General features: G+C 44.6%; 1 protein-coding gene and 1 long non-coding RNA gene across 2 annotated transcripts in view; one reads left to right on the top strand and one right to left on the bottom strand.

Moving 5' to 3' along the window:
* Window positions 1-12754, bottom strand: part of c18h3orf33 (c18h3orf33 homolog (H. sapiens)) — a 33682-nt gene extending 20928 nt beyond the window's left edge. The window contains exons 1-4 of the mRNA XM_070883538.1: window positions 12612-12754; window positions 12312-12371; window positions 4840-4993; window positions 2753-2913 (exon numbers count right to left, since the gene is read on the bottom strand). Coding sequence (XP_070739639.1) covers window positions 2753-2913; window positions 4840-4993; window positions 12312-12371; window positions 12612-12695 — 459 coding nt within the window. The 5' untranslated portion in view covers window positions 12696-12754. The remainder of the gene's footprint in view (window positions 1-2752; window positions 2914-4839; window positions 4994-12311; window positions 12372-12611) is intronic.
* The window catches only part of LOC139265932 (uncharacterized), a 40947-nt gene continuing 37020 nt past the window's right edge, over window positions 12421-16347 (top strand). The window contains exon 1 of the long non-coding RNA XR_011593658.1: window positions 12421-12919. This is a non-coding gene — a long non-coding RNA (uncharacterized lncRNA). The remainder of the gene's footprint in view (window positions 12920-16347) is intronic.

Below are 16347 nucleotides of genomic sequence, written 5' to 3' on the forward strand. Positions count from 1 at the left end.
AGTGACCATAATATAGTAGAATTCTTTATTAAGATGGAGAGTGACACAGTTAATTCAGAGACTAGGGTCCTGATCTTAACGAAAGGTAACTTCGATGGTATGAGACGTGAATTGGCTCGGATAGACTGGCGAATTATACTTAAAGGGTTGACGGTGGATAGGCAATGGCAGACATTTAAAGATCACATGGATGAACTTCAACAATTGTACGTCCCTGCCTGGAGTAAAAATAAAACGGGGAAGGTGGCTCAACCATGGCTAACAAGGGAAATTAAGGATAGTGTTAAATCCAAGGAAGAGGCATATACATTGGCGAGAAAAAGCAGCAAACCTGAGGACTGGGAGAAATTTAGAATTCATCAGAGGAAGACAAAGGGTTTAATTAGGAGGGGGAAAATAGAGTATGAGAGGAAGCTTGCTGGGAACATAAAAACTGACTGCAAAAGCTTCTATAGATATGTGAAGAGAAAAAGATTAGTGAAGACAAACGTAGGTCCCTTTCAGTCAGAATCAGGTGAATTTATAATGGGGAACAAAGAAATGGCAGACCAATTGAACAAATACTTTGGTTCTGTTTTCATGAAGGAAGACACAAATAAACTTCCAGAAATACTAGGGAACCGAGGGTCTAGCAAGAAGGAGGAACTGAAGGAAATCCTTATTAGTCAGAAAATTGTAATGGGGAAATTGATGGGATTGAAGGCCAATAAATCCCAAGGGCCTCATAGTCTGCATCCCAGAGTACGTAAAGTGGCCCTAGAAATAGTGAATGCATTGGTGATCATTTTCCAACAGTCTATCGACTCTGGATCAGTTCCTTGGACTGGAGGGTAGCTAATGTAACACCGCTTTTTAAAAAAGGAGGGAGAGAAAACAGGGAATTATAGACCGGTTAGCCTGACATCGGTTGTGGGGAAAATGTTGGAATCAATTATTAAAGATGAAATAGCAGCGCATTTGGAAAACAGCGACAGGATCGGTCCAAGTCAGCATGGATTTATGAAGGGGAAATCATGCTTGACAAATCTTCTGGAATTTTTTTGAGGATGTAACTAGTAAAGTGGACAAGGGAGAACCAGTGGATGTGGTGTATTTGGACTTTCAAAAGGCTTTTGACAAGGTCCCACACAAGAGATTTGTGTGCAAAACTAAAGCACATGGTATTGGGGGTAATGTATTGACGTGGATAGAGAACTGGTTGGCAGACAGGAAGCAGAGAGTCGGGATAAACGGGTCCTTTTCAGAATGGCAGGCAGTGACTAGTGGAGTGCCGCAGGGCTCAGTGCTGAGACCTCAGCTATTTACAATATACATCAATAATTTAGATGAAGGAATTGAGTGTAATATCTTCAATTTTGCAGATGACACTAAGCTGGGTGGCGGTATGAGCTGTAAGGAGGATGCTAAGAGGCTGCAGGGTGACTTGGACAGGTTAGGTGAGTGGGCAAATGCATGGCAGATGCAGTATAATGTGGATAAATGTGAGGTTATCCACTTTGGTGGCAAAAATAGGAAGGCAGAATATTATCTGAATGGCGACAGATTAGGAAAAGGGGAGGTGCAACAAGACCTAGGTGTCATGTTACATCAGTCATTGAAAGTTAGCATGCAGGTACAGCAGGCGGTGAAGAAGTCAAATGGCATGTTGGCCTTCATAGTTAGGGGATTTGAGTATAGGAGCAGGGAGGTCTTATTGCAGTTGTGCAGGGCCTTAGTGAGGCCTCACCTGGAATATTGTGTTCAGTTTTGGTCTCCTAATCTGAGGAAGGACATTCTTGCTATTGAGGGAGTGCAGCGAAGGTTCACCAGACTGATTCCTGGGGTGGCAGGACTGACATATGAGGATAGACTGGATCGACTGGGCCTGTATTCACTGGAGTAAAGAAGAATGAGAAGGGATCTCATAGAAACAAAAAAAATTCTGATGGGACGGGACAGGTTAGATGCAGGAAGAATGTTCTCGATGTTGGGGAAGTCCAGAACCAGGGATCACAGTCTAAGGATAAGGAGTAAGCCATTTAGGACCGAGATGAGGAGAAACTTCTTCACTCAGAGAGTTGTTAACCTGTGGAATTCTCTACCGCAGAGTTGTTGATGCCAGTTCGTTAGATATATTCAAGAGGGAATTAGATATGGCCCTTACGACTAAAGGGATCAAGGGGTATGGAGAGAAAGCAGCATAGGGGTACTGAGGTGAATGATCAGCCATGATCTTATTGAATGGTGGTGCAGGCTCGAAGGGCCTAATGGCCTACTCCTGCACCTATTTTCTATGTTTGAAAGTGAAAATTTTTAAGTTAGTGGATACATTTCTTAAAGTACATTTTTTTCACGTTGCCATTTTCTTTATGCTGGCTAATTTGAATTACTGGACAATATATTTTTTGAGCAACGAAAGCCTTTGAATTAACAATAGTGGACTGCAGTCAGAAAGTAAAATTGTAATTGATGCAAAACAAATTTTAAAAAATCAATTTAAGCCTTTCAAAAAAGTGCATAAGCATTCTTTTAGGCAGCTTTAAGTTTCTAATATTACAAAAGAACCGATTATCTCATTAACTTTTTGCTCACATTAAAAAAAAAATGCCACTATACAGATGCCAGGTAGTATGGTGTCATCTTCTTGCACTATTCTCAAACTTGTGATGTAACTGCAGCGAAAGCTTGCTATTTCAGTCTTTTAAAGCACAATGCAACAATACCATGATTTGATATAGAAATGTGAACTTGTACTTCTGAAATCTGGACTTGCCTTGTTTAATCTTACAATGCAATCAATAAAAGAATTGTCCCTCCTCAGAAGTTGAAACCAAACAGTGTTAGAAAGTTTTATTTGTTCTCTTAACCAGGTTCGACCCTCGTCAGTCATTCGCAAACCAGCCAATCTCACCATCAGATGACCATTTGACTGCCCTGAGGAAAATAGAAGTGTTTCTTTATTAGTCATGGTAATGCAAATTTGAATTTAAGTACATTTCACATACCAATAAAACATCCAACCTGAACAATCAGGGACACCTGTACCTTTAAGAGACTTTGGGGCAATGTAAGCTTCACTTTGTGCATGTTTTAGGAGGACCTCCACAGATCTTTTTGTGACCATCTAAGCCCAAGAATTAAGAAGGAGAGCATATTCTATGTTTGATTGAGGATCTGAGCATTCTAACATAGCACATATTAAAGGGCCCAATCACCTTTTCCTGTATCATTAGGCAAGACTTTTTCTATTCGATAATTTTTGAGTGGGGGATTTACAGGATGACTCAACTTTGAGCTGAAGAGCTAGTCCCAGGCGATCAGCTTGTCTTTTTTTTTAAAGTATCCAGCCCATCAGCTGTAGGTTGATTGGGTCTGAGCTGTTATACTATCTAGATTTTCATTACCATTTCATACCGAGGTGACAGCAAAAGAGCTCTCTAGCACCTCGTCCCCGTACAAGTGCAAATCAGTAAAGGCAGCCAAAGCAAAGAATGCAACAGTCTATTTATCCAGGCAAGGCTTGAGCATATATCAAAAGTGATTACTAGTTCGGCATTGGACACCACGTATCCTAGATCAGGGTAGTGATAGGACGCCCAGTGTTAAAAAATTGCTAATATCTTGCTGAGAAAACTGCAAGCCAGCTTTCAGACGCTGGTGGAAATGAGCTTTAAAGTTCATATTAGGAATGCTGAGAAAAAGTATATTGGTATAAAATATAAAGCTGTGGTTGTTCAACCAGGATCAGCTATGGTCAAAGAAAATGCCACAAAGCATAAATAGCTGAATTAGAATTTCAAACTGTTTTTGCATTTTCCAGGTATTAATTTGCTTTCTGGATCTATCAAACAATGTCCCAGAATTTAAAAAAAGGACATCTTTGAGGAAAGCAAAATGGGATTTGGAGCAAACGTGGGACAATGGAGGTGGGATACTGATCAGGCATGATCTATTAGAATGCAGACTTGAGCAGCTCAATGATCTACTCCTGTTCTTATCTGACAATAAGGCCATAACATACTCCTGTTGAATGTTTGATTGATGCTTCACTCAGCAATTCAGATCAGTCTGATTATCAAAAACAGAAGAAAAAATATACCAAGGTGACCACTTGTGGAGATAACATTATAAGATGTGCAATCACGAAGATTCACCCCAAAACCCCTTTTGAAAAGAGGAAATTTCTCAGATATACTGGCCACTTTACCCACATCATATGAAGCAGAACAGATGAAGTGGAGTTAAGGTAGAAGATCAGCCATGATCTAATTGAATGGTGGAGCAGGCTCGAGGGGCCAAATGGCCTACTCCTGCTCCTATTTCACATGTTCTTATGTTCTAGTCGGAGTACTCTTTTGTTCTTAACTATTTCAATATAAATTGACAATTAAAACTTATGGCCATATACTTTTACCACCAGATATCAAGATAAGTGTGCATAAACCTCACAGTTGAAATTACAGGTATCACATATCTCAAGATAATACGGTTGCTGCAGTGACTACTGGAACACAGATAATAGTGCATTTATAAGAGAAAGAGGATATATCCGAGGCTTAGAAAGGAGAAGAAATTTGCACTCAAGAGTTTTTCTCATTCTCAGGACATCCCAAGATGATTGAATGACTCCTTTGAAGTGCAGTCACTTTTGTTACATAGGCAAACATGGCATTTTGTGAATTTCGTCAAATCAAATGATCTATACATAGTCATTTGATGCATTTTACATTATGTTCATGTCATTTTAAGGTTAGCCATTATCAGTCACATGTCGAAGTCAATATCACAGGCATTTTAATTTTAATCACTGAGCCAAGTTCACATACATATGTTATCTTATGTTACCAAATAGTTACTTACATTTTTTTTGTAGAGATGAAATAAAAGGAAGAGTAATGGGAATATGTTCTACTTCTAATCCATTTTCTGTTATCTGATGTACTCTCCCTCGAAGTTTAATACCTTTTTCAATAAACTTCTCAGGTATCTCTATGACATTAGTAAATTTAGTAACCTGTAAAGATGGAGAAAAATGATCACAAGAACTTTCATTATTGATCCAACTCTATATTATTTCATACTCAAGTGGATACGATGTGTAGAATTTTAAAAAGCATAATTTTCTTTTGTATATCACAGAAATTTACAGAACAGAAGGAAGCTATTTGGCCCTTCGTGTCTGTGCCGGTAAAATCAAATTAATTGCAAAATCATAATAAATCCATGAAGTGTAATTTTGTAAATTTACTAGATCTCCCATGGTCCCTATTTCCCACTTGCTGGAATTTTGCCGTCCATGCATGTTAACCTACGACTCTTTCATGTATTTTCGTGGCAGAAAAAAAAAATTCGGGACTTTCGCCAAACAAATATTTGAATTTGGCACCGCGCTCTCCAAAGTTGTCGGTGGGGAGGGGGCGGGAGAGCGGAAAGAGGGGTCCGAAGTTGTCGTGGGGGGGGGGCGCGGAGCTTCAAGTCTGCGCTAAAAACTCTCTGGGCATGCGCGAAAAAAGAAACTTCCTGGTTTGGATTACCCCTTTGTGATCGGATCGTTTTTTCTTTTCTGATCGGATCATGCTGGCTGGATCGTTCCGAAATTTTGAGCAGTAAAACCTACTGCAAAACATGTCTGAGAGGGAAGTGGAAGAGGAATTCAAAAGACAAGGAGAAGGAGGGCCTTTCGATTTCTCCCATACAAAGTGGTATCTCTGGTAGATATCATTGAGAGGAAATGGGATCTGCTGGCAACTCAGGGGGAAAAGCGAAAAAAAGTAAAACCTGCTACAATGGCTCAACTTTGGGATGATGTTGCTGTAGAGTACAATGCAATAGCCATAACCCGGAGAATTGGCAGGCAGCTGAAAAAGTGGCAGGACCTAGGACAATTAGTTAAAGTATGCACTGCAATTACATGTGTGTGTGTGGCCACCATACAAAAGGACACTCTTTTAAAAAGTTCTATTTTCATCTTTGCAGTTGAAGAATGCAAAGATCAGGAACCACAGGAATCGTACTGGTGGAGGTCCACCAAGTAATTTGCAATTGAGCCAGCTGCAACAGAGGATCTCTGATATGATTAAAGCTCACTGGAGAAGAGCCACTACCAATGTGGCCGTTGGGCCTAGATCAAATAGACGGGGTAAGCCCTGCAATTTGCACTGTGGGTTGGCTAAATACTGCTTGGGCTGGCTCGGCTTCAATGAATGTTTTCGATCAGCTAAGCTTCGGTTTATGCAACGTGCTATCATCGTGGTCTTTGAAAAGATCCTGCCCCTGCGCTATGTGAGCAGTGTACCTATGTCTCCCTGCCCCCTCCCCTGCTGCTAAACATCTCTGCTCTGTTATGTTTTACAGCAACTGCGCGTCAGTAAGAGGCAGAAGGTGATCCAGAAGGACAAGCAGAAGTAGCACCCAAAGAACATCCAGAAGAGAGTCCAGAATTGTTTGCTGATTTTGAACAGGACGATCTGGATGAAGGCCAGCATGAAGATCTCCCCCCCACTAATCAGATGGTCATATTGGAACTGCAGCCGGTGGGGCCCATGGATCAGGATGCATGTCCCAGTGTGGTCCAGCAACGCACACCTGTGAAAGGGATGCCCAATAGGGTCGAGGAGTAAGGCACAGGTGGGAGACGGCGAAGGAGGGTGGAAAGGATAGCTGAACCACAAGTGCAGGTAGATATGGTACAGCTCATCGGGATGTGGGGAGAGTATGCAGCTAACTAGGTCACTCCTGGGCACCATGGGTGAGGTGAGGGTAGAAATTGCGGGACTGTCAGAAGTAGCAACACTGTCTGTTGGAATAGGACCACCACTGGCGAGGCAGATTAGGGAGGGAATGGTGGATGCAGTTGATGCATTGTTGGGACAGCTGATGGGGAAATTGTCTGACATATGTGACGGAAATTTGCAGGTAACTGCTGCAATAAGGGAATACATCCAGGTTGTCATTCAACAACATCAATTGGCGGCATCAACTGCTGCTACTCAAATCATCCCCAGACCAATCTCAGGGACTGTGCCGCAGGGTGATCCACAGCTTGAAAAAGATGAAGATAAACCTGGGCCTTCCAGAATGGCGTCTATTAAGTCTGCCCCTGTACAACTCCACCAAAAACAAAAAAATATAACCTTGAGCTCACCGGGGGGCCCGAGGAAGTCTGCTACACCAACAGACAGGGCTAAGGATAAAGGCACCAGGGCAAGAGGGGCACTACATGCTAGTGGTCGTTGAATAAGGGGGAGGAGAGATATTTGTATCTTGCTGGTGCTTGCTTTGTTAACAGAAAAGTTTGATACAATAAAGTTTTGTGAATTGAAAATGTTAAAGTTTGCGAGAAGTTTAACGTTTAATAAATGTTAATTGAGAATGTTAAAGTTTGATATTTCTTCATTGAAAAGTTAAAAGTTTGATACAAAATGTTTTATTAAAGTACAAATGTTTAATAAACCTATTCTTTTAATTTAACCAGAATCAGTGCATTATTTTGTGAATTTAACCAACGGTATATAATAGACCAACATAAACCAACACATTATTAAAAGTGCAAACAGGAGTTAACAGTCAACATGGTGCGACACTATAATCAAACATGCCGGCACGTAGCCTTCAGACAGAAAAATGTTCACGCATTAGCCACTGACACAAGTCCCTAGCAATGGCTATAGGTGCCCATGGTCACCCCACCCTTCTCCGCCGTCGTCCGAGGTGGCTCCTCCTCCTGCTGCTGGTCCTCCTCATTCTCCTCCTCCCCTTAGGAGGATCTTCAATGTCCAGTACATGTCCCCTTATGATGGCCAAGTTGTGAACGGAGCGACGTGGTGAGGGGATATTGCAGGTAGCCTCCAGAGTGACCCAGGCATTAGAAATGCTGCTTTAAAACGCCAATTGTCCTCTCTATGATGCTCCGTGTCTTTATGTCGGACATATTGTACTGACGCTCTGTCTCAGTGAGTGGTTTACCTGGGGGGGGGGGGGTCATAAGCCAGGTGGCGAGCCCGTAACCTTTGTCCCCGAGCAACCAGCTCTGCCCTTCTCGCAGCTCCTGAAACATTGCAGATATAATGTGTTTCTATTATGCTCTCACATAGGATGAAAGCATCAGGGATGCTATTGGGATATTTGGCATCCACTGTCACGATCCACTGCAAATCGTTGCAAACCAGCTGCACATTTAGGAAGTGGAACCCTTTCCAGTTGCGGTAAACTTCGGAATCTTCCATGGGTGCTCTCAAGGCGATGTGGGTACAGTCAATGGGACCCTGTACCTTGTGGAAGCCAGCAATTCTGGAGAACCCCACAGCCCTGTTTTTCATTGCCTATGTGGCCATAGGGAAAGAGAGGAACTGGTCCCTTTTGGCATACAGTGCAGATGCTGCGAGATCAAGCATACGTCCCCAGTTGAAGCTTGAAATGATCCCGTAGCATAGAAGGCAAGTGCCGGTGTTACCTTTACTTCTACAGGTAGGGCAGTCCTCCTTCCATTTCTTGGCCATATGTCTGCCCTAATTAGTTGACAGATCTCAGTGATGACCTCCTTTCTGAATTGCAGCTTGCGAACGCAGTTTGTCTCAGTCAGTTGCAGGTATGAGCGCCTCTCCTTATAGACTCGCTGAGGGCAAGGCCTCCTCCCCATCAATCTGTCTCCCCGCTAGTGGCATTGAATTATTTGTTGCCTCTGCATGCCATGTATGGCCAACGCCCTTATCACATCAGGCATGCCTCAAATTGCACCCATTATTATTGTTATTATGCAGATAAATACTTAAATCACTGACACCGTTCCTCTCCATTTTGCTCCACAAGGCTGGGTGACGCCCTAGATCGGACCACACCCTGATCTGCGCATGTGTTTGTTTGTACAGTGATTTTCTTGGGTCACCTGTGACAAATGCTCATTTCTAGCTTGCTGCTGTGCCTGTGCACAAAACGTCCCATTTCGGATGCTGACCGAGCCCAAGGCACAGGTCGAAGGAGTGCCGGCCGGATCGCAAGCTCGGACGGACACAAGCACAACAACTCAACGCTCGGCTTCAAAAGCAGCCTGGGCAGTCCTTCGACCCGTGCCTGTAGCCCGGTCAGCAACGATTGCGTTGGGGTGGACAATCGGGATTTGAAAAAGAACCCAGCCGGACAATTATTTCAGTTCCCTCCGAAAAAATTTTACATGTGCTTTTTACATTGTCTCACTCCGAGTTATTTTCAAAGTACCCTGTCAAAAAAAAAATCCATGCATTTGTACTTTATTTTCTTCTTTTGCCTGGTACCAATGTCCTTTTGTGCGCTGCACCAATTTCTTTAAGTTCAGTTTTTTTTTCGGGGCTTTTGGGCAGTGTGCGCCACGCTGAAAAAAATCGTGAATGGCCAAAATCGCTTAACTGCACAAAAACGGCACCCAATCTCATTTCCATTCATGCCTGCGGCAACATTTGTTTAACTGCCGCACATGGTTGACACCGGCGTACAAATGTTGGTGAAAGTTGGAAACGGAGGATTTCACGCCCAAAAATGGCGCACACCAAAAAAACGGCACACAATCGTGGTGAAAATAGAGGCCCATGACTTTGATCATGGCAAATTATATATTGTTTCATAATAACAGGAACATTACACCATATAATGGTGTGCGCTATTCTGCTAAATAAGTTTAAGCGTGTTTGTCAGTTTAAGGCCATAAAAGTCTAATTGCAATTAGTAAACAAATCTTGAGGTCACAATTCAATTATTCTTTGGTGAGGGAACTTTACAGATTGAAATGTGTTCATCAGTTTTAGGCTACAGATTAGAAAAAGTTAAAACTTCAAGATTGTTTTACAACTGGAACAGAGTGATGCATGGATTACGATGCCTTCGTGCTCCACCCGTACTTTAAAAAAATGGATTAGTAGTGGTTCCCCTATGGTTCTGCTCCCAGTAATTCAGATAGTATACTGCTTCACAATGACAAGATTATTATACCATGTAAGGCACGAAGCATTAGGTACAGCTGTGTTTAAGCTGGTCGGTCACTTTATGGCCAGAAATTGCTATAAGTAAACACACCTAAAGTCCGTCAGAATGTAATTATTATTTGGTCTTTGGGGATCATTAGTTTCATGAAACAGCTGGCATGTTGAAAGTATTTTGCATCTACAATAAAGTGTAACATCTGGAGTGTGATATTTGGGCACACAGACCACATTTTTAATGTATTAGCAACAAATTACCCGTGGCACTGCTCATAAGTGGATGTTCTTTTGAAAGGATAGAAACATTACGCAATGCAAAATATATGATTCTGCTGCTAAAGTGCAGGTTCCCATCTCTGAGGTCATAACATGTAATTGCTTTGCATCTTGGAGTTCAGACTATCGATCAGAACCCTGGTTTTGTTTTTGGGAAGGCCAATTAAGAATCTATATTTTGGCTCCAGTACAAATCATGCAACAATCCCATATCTGCTATTCTGAGATTTTCCACATTCTGGCATGATATTGTTCAATGAGTAATAGTTGGTATCCCTCCCTGAAATGCATTTCATTTTGTATAATGAAAAGGTAGGATTCGTAAACATGACTATTTTTCCATTTACCTTTCTCTCCTGAAGACATTTTTTTTAATTCGTTCCGGGATTTATTGCCCATGAGAAGGTGGTGGTGAGCCGCCTTCTTGAACAGCTGCAGTCCATGTAGTGAAGGTACTCTCACAGTGCTGTTAGGGAGTTTCAGGATTTTGACCTAGCGACGATGAAGGAACGGTGATATATTTCCAAGTCGGGATGGTGTGTGACTTGGAGGGGAACTTGCAGTTGATGGTGTTCCCATGTACCTGATGCCCTTGACCTTCTACGTGATATTCCATCGCTCTCCTGGCCAGCCTCCTATCTTCCACCCTCCATAAACTTGAGCTCATTCAAAACTCTGCTGTCCGTATCCTAACTCACACTAAGTTCCAATCACCCATCACCCCTGTACTCACTGGCAACACATCAATTTTAAAATTCTTATCCTAGTTTTCAAATCCCTCTATGGCCTCACCCCCTCCCTATCTCTGTAACCTCCTCCAGCCCCACAACCCTCTGAGATCACTACGCTCCTCCATTTCTACCCTCTTGCACATCTGAATTTAATCACTCTACCATTGGTAGCTATGCTTTCAGTTGCCTAGACCCCAAGCTCTGGAATTCCCTCCCTAAACCTCCCGTCACTCTTTCCTTCTTTAAGAGACTCCTTAAAACCTACCACTTTGTCCTAATACCTCATGTTTAATAACACTCCTGTGAAGCACCTTGGGATATTTTACATTAAAGGTGATATATAAATGCAAGTTGCTGCAATTGAAGCAAGGGCTTGGGGAGTGAGACACTGTATACAGTATAAAGTTTTGTAAGTTATGAATAATGATTTTATCTTTGCTGGAGTTTTTTTTTTTAAAAACAGTTTGGTCAGTTCCCTCAACACACTGTACAAAACAAGTAATTCCTCCTATTAACTTTGTGTTATTCCCTGTCTTCGACTTTTAAATTTATTTTCAATCAAAGGAGGATTGTTAACAATCCCAACATTTTCTGTTTAGTAGCAGATTTCCAGAAATTGTTCCAATTTTTTTTCCCTTTTTCAGCTGTACAATGTCCACATTGCCCAAGACCACGCCGTGGATTTTGATGACCGGGGTCAGCGTTCTCGATCAGGTCAACACCCCCAGCATCGAAGCATTGACCACACTCGACCAGCTCCGTTGGGTGGGCCACATCATCCGCATGCCTGACACAAGACTCACAAAGCAAGCACTCTACTCGGAACTCCTACACGGCAAGCGATCCCCAGGTGGGCAGAGGAAACATTTCAAGGATACCCTCAAAGCCTCCTTGATACAAGTGCAACATCCCCACCGACCTGGGAATCCCTGGCCAAAGAGCGCCCTAAGTGAAGGAAGAGCATGCGGGAGGGCACTGAGCACCTTGAGTCTCGTTGTCGAGAGCATGCAGAAAACAAGCGCAGGCAGCGGAAGGAGTGTGCAGCAAACCAGACTCCCCACCCACCCTTTCCTTCAACGACTGTCTGTCCCACCTGCGACAGAGACTGTAATTCCCTTATTGGACTGTACCTGAGAACTCACTTTTAGAGTGGAAGCAAGTCTTCCTCGATTTCGAGGGACTGCCTATGATGATGATGTCAATACGCACCGTGTAAAGGTGAATTTCACTAACTGGCTGAAAAGAAAGTGACAAATTTGAATGGCTAATTGGGTAATAAGTTATGGTGTGCCTGGTTTTATGGCGCAGGAGCGAAGCTGTGAGAGAGGATCCCTTGCAGAAATCAAGGGACACATGACGCTCGAGGGCCACTTACGAGTCTGACGCTTCTGGCTAACAGCACGACTCCAACCACAGCCAGGCCCGTACTGATGTTCTGCAAAAACAAACGGAAGAACAGCGCGGTGAGATACTGCCTGCCAAGCCTTCCGCGACAACAGCTCTTCAACCGCGTCTTCTGCTAAACTCAAATGATAAAGAACCTCTCCCCTCTATTTTGACTTAACTGTTCGAGTTGGGCCTTTTTTAATGGCGGCTAAAACATTCGAGCATCAAGACTCCTGACATTAAGTGATTCTAAGCTGCCTTATCGCGAGTATCGGAATGACCCCCATACCCGCATCACATGAATATGCTCGTCAGCAAACTCCACAGCTCTGCTGAGATACGAGCCCAGCGCATTCCGGCCCGCATCCGACATACTCCCCTCGCGCTCCGACTGCGCGACGTCACGGGAAGAGAAGGATTCATAAATAACCGAAACCGCGCGCGGCAACCCTGCTCGTGCCTGGATAATACACACGTCAATCAGGCAGGAATCAAAGCAACGGGTCTTGTTTTTGGTCAACAGGTAAATTGCACGGCTCTTATTGCACAATTATGAACCAACCTACACGAGGGATTGCACTGGAAAGAGACAAGGAAGTAAGTAGAAAGACCATATTAATGGGAGATTTGTTTTTTATATCCATTCTTGGGATTATGGGCATTACTGGCAAAAGCCAGCATTTATTATCCACACCGAGTTGTCCTCCAGACCTCCTCGGTCCTTGTGACGGTCTCAATACTATTAGGGAGAGAGTTCCAGGATTTTGACCCAACCATGATGAAGGAACAGCTCTGTATGCCCAAGTCAGGTGTGTCGTGTCACTTGGAAGAGAACTTGCAGGTGAGGGTGTTGCCTTGCACCTCTTGTCCTTCCAGCTGGTGGTGCTTGCAGCAGTGCATCCTGTGGATAGTACACACTGCAGCCACAGTACACTGGTGGTGGAGGGAGTGGATGTTTAAGCTGGTGGATGGGGTGCTGACTGCATTATCCTGGATGGTGTTGAGACTCTTGTGTGTCGTTGCAGCTGTGCCCATCCATCCAAGTGGAGAGTATTCCATCACTACTCATTTGTACCTTGTCGGTGGTGGACAGGGGGAGTACTGGCTCTAGTAGCCATGGCATTTATGTGGCTGATTCCATTAGTTTCTGATCAATGTGACCTTCAGGATGTTGATGGTGGGGGATTTGGCAATAGTAATGCCATTGAATGTCAGGGAGAGGTGGTTAGGCGCTCTCTTGTTGGAGATGGTCACTGTTACTTGTCACTTATCAGCCCAAGCCTGGATATTGTCCAGGCCCAGGTCTTGCTGCAGGTGGGCATAGACTGCGACATTATCTGAGGAATTGCGAATGGAGCTGAATACTGTGCAATCAGCAAACATTGCCCTCTGCTGACCTTATGATGGAGAGGTCATTTATGAAACAGCTGAAGATAATGTAGATGCTGCTCTGAGGAACTCCTGCAGCAATGTCCTGGGGCTGAGATGATTGGCCTCCAACAACTACCTTCCTTTGTGGCAGGTGTGACTGTGTTGATGATGATTGGGACGATTTTATTGAGAGACGACATCAAAGTTTCGTCACTAAGTAATGGCTGGGACAGGATTCGGCCGACAAACGCAGGGCTCATCTCCTGACGGTTTGTGGAGCCAGGACTTATTCCCTGATGAAGGACCTTCTGGCACCAGAGAAGCCGGCGGACAAAACTTTTGAAGAGCTCAGTAAATTGATCGGGGAACACTTCAAACCGACGAGCAGCATACACATGGCGAGACACCGGTTTTACACGCACCGGTGGCGAGAAGGGCAAAGCGTTCCAGACTTCGTGGCAGACCTCCGGCAACTGGCAAGCCTATGTAAGTTCACAGATGCATGCAGAGCGGAGATGCTGCGAGACTTTTTTATTGAGCGCATCAGGTACGCTGGGGTTTTCAGGAAACTGATTGAGACCAGACCCTGGAAACGGCGGCTTTGATGGCCCAGGCATTTATCTCAGTGGAGGAAGAGACCAGAATGATGTTTGACAAAAATCTTGGTTTAAATGCAGCAAATGGACAGGGAGTCAACAGTGTTAACGCGGCACACAGTTCTCCAGGCAGACAGGGGCAATCGGACATGCCTGAGCATGTAGTCAAACCCAAAGGGAAAATTCAACAGAGACAATGGCTAGCTGAACGGCGATTCATGCCATCGCAAGGGACAATGCGGCCAGTAATGGGGCCATCAACACCTGTCAATGGTGCGCTTAAGGTCAGTTACAGAGACAGTCAGAGACGATCGACTGGTAATGGACCTTTTATTTCCAACAACAGCTCATGTTGGAGTTGTGGAAGTAAACACACAGCCAGAGCTTGCAGGTATCAGCTATATACCTACAGAAACTGCAATGTCAGCGGTCACTTGGCGTGTATGTGCAGGAAGCCTGCAGCCAGGTTGTTGTACGAGGAGGATGGGGACAATATAAGCCCTACGAAGCCAAATGGACACTGGGGGAAATCGCTAGAAGCTGAAGTTCAGCGAGTTCATGTGGAGCATATATACAGTTCATACACCAGGACGCCACCGATAATGATGAAAGTGCTCCTCAATGGCATCCCAGTATCAATGGAGCTAGACACAGGGGCCAGCCAGTCCCTGATGAGTATCAAACCGTTCGACAAGTTGTAGGCGTCCAAGGCCAGGAGGCCAAAATTATTGCCAATTGACGCACAGCTACGGACATATACAAAGGAGATCATTCCGGTGCTAGGCAGCGTCACGGTAGTCGTGACCCACAAAGATTCGGAGAACAGGTTGCCACTCTGGATTGTCCCGGGGGACTGTCCCGCACTGCTGGGGAGGAGTTGGCTGGCTGTCATGAACTGGAAATGGGGCGATGTCAATGCAATTTCTTCTGTGGAGCGAATATCATGCTCACAGGTCCTGGACAAATTTGACTCACTATTTCAACCCGGCATTGGCACTTTCATGGGGACCAAGGTAGTGATTCACATAAACCCGGACGCCAGGCAAGTACACCACAAGGCCAGAGCGGTGCCGTACGTGATGCGGGAAAAGATAGAAGACGAAATGGCTCGCCTGCTGAGGGAAGGCATCATCTCGCCAGTCGAATTCAGTGACTGGGCGAGCCCAATTGTGCCAGTGCTCAAGGCGGATAGGTCGGTCAGGATATGTGGTGATTACGAGGCCACCATCAATCGGGTGTCACTCCAAGACCAGTACCCGCTACCGAGCATGGAGGACCTCTTTGCGACGCTATCCGGTGGCAAACTTCTTTTCAAAATTGGACCTGACCTCAGCTTACATGACCCAGGAGCTGACCACCATCATGACACACAAGGGGTTGTTTGAATACAACAGATGCCATTTGGGATTCGCTCGGCCGCCGCAATCTTTCAACAAAATATGGAAAGCCTCAAGTCGATTCCAAGGACAGTGGTTTTTCAAGACGACATCCTCATCACGGGTTGTGATACTGAAGAACACCTCCGCAACCTGGAGGAGGTGCTACGCAGACTGGACTGCGTAGGTCTGCGACTGAAAAAGGTGAAGTGCGTCTTCCTAGCTCTAGAGGTAGAATTCCTGGGGATGAGGATGGCAGCAGACGGGATCAGACCTACTGCGTCCAAAACAGAAGCGATCCAGAGAGCACCCTGACCCCGTAACACAACTGAGCTGCATTCATTCCTGGGGCTCCTGAACAATTTTGGTAACTTTCTTCCCAAATTGAGCACGTTGTTAGAGCCGCTACATGTGCTCCCAAGCAAAGGTCGCGAATGGGTCTGGGGGGACAGCCAGGAAAGGGCTTTTGATAGAGCACGAAATTTGTTATGCTCCAACAATCCATTAACGCTATATGACCCATGTAAGAAACTTGTGTTAACGTGCGACGCATCGTCCTATGGGGTCGCGTGTGTGTTGCAGCATGTTAATGCCAAGGGTCAGTTACAACCGGTAGCTTATGCCTCCAAAAGTCTGTCCCGGGCAGAACGGGGCTACGGGATGGTAGAAAAGGAAGCGCTTG

The sequence above is a fragment of the Pristiophorus japonicus genome, chromosome 6 (assembly GCF_044704955.1).
Source record: "Pristiophorus japonicus isolate sPriJap1 chromosome 6, sPriJap1.hap1, whole genome shotgun sequence".
NCBI lineage: Eukaryota > Metazoa > Chordata > Chondrichthyes > Pristiophoridae > Pristiophorus > Pristiophorus japonicus.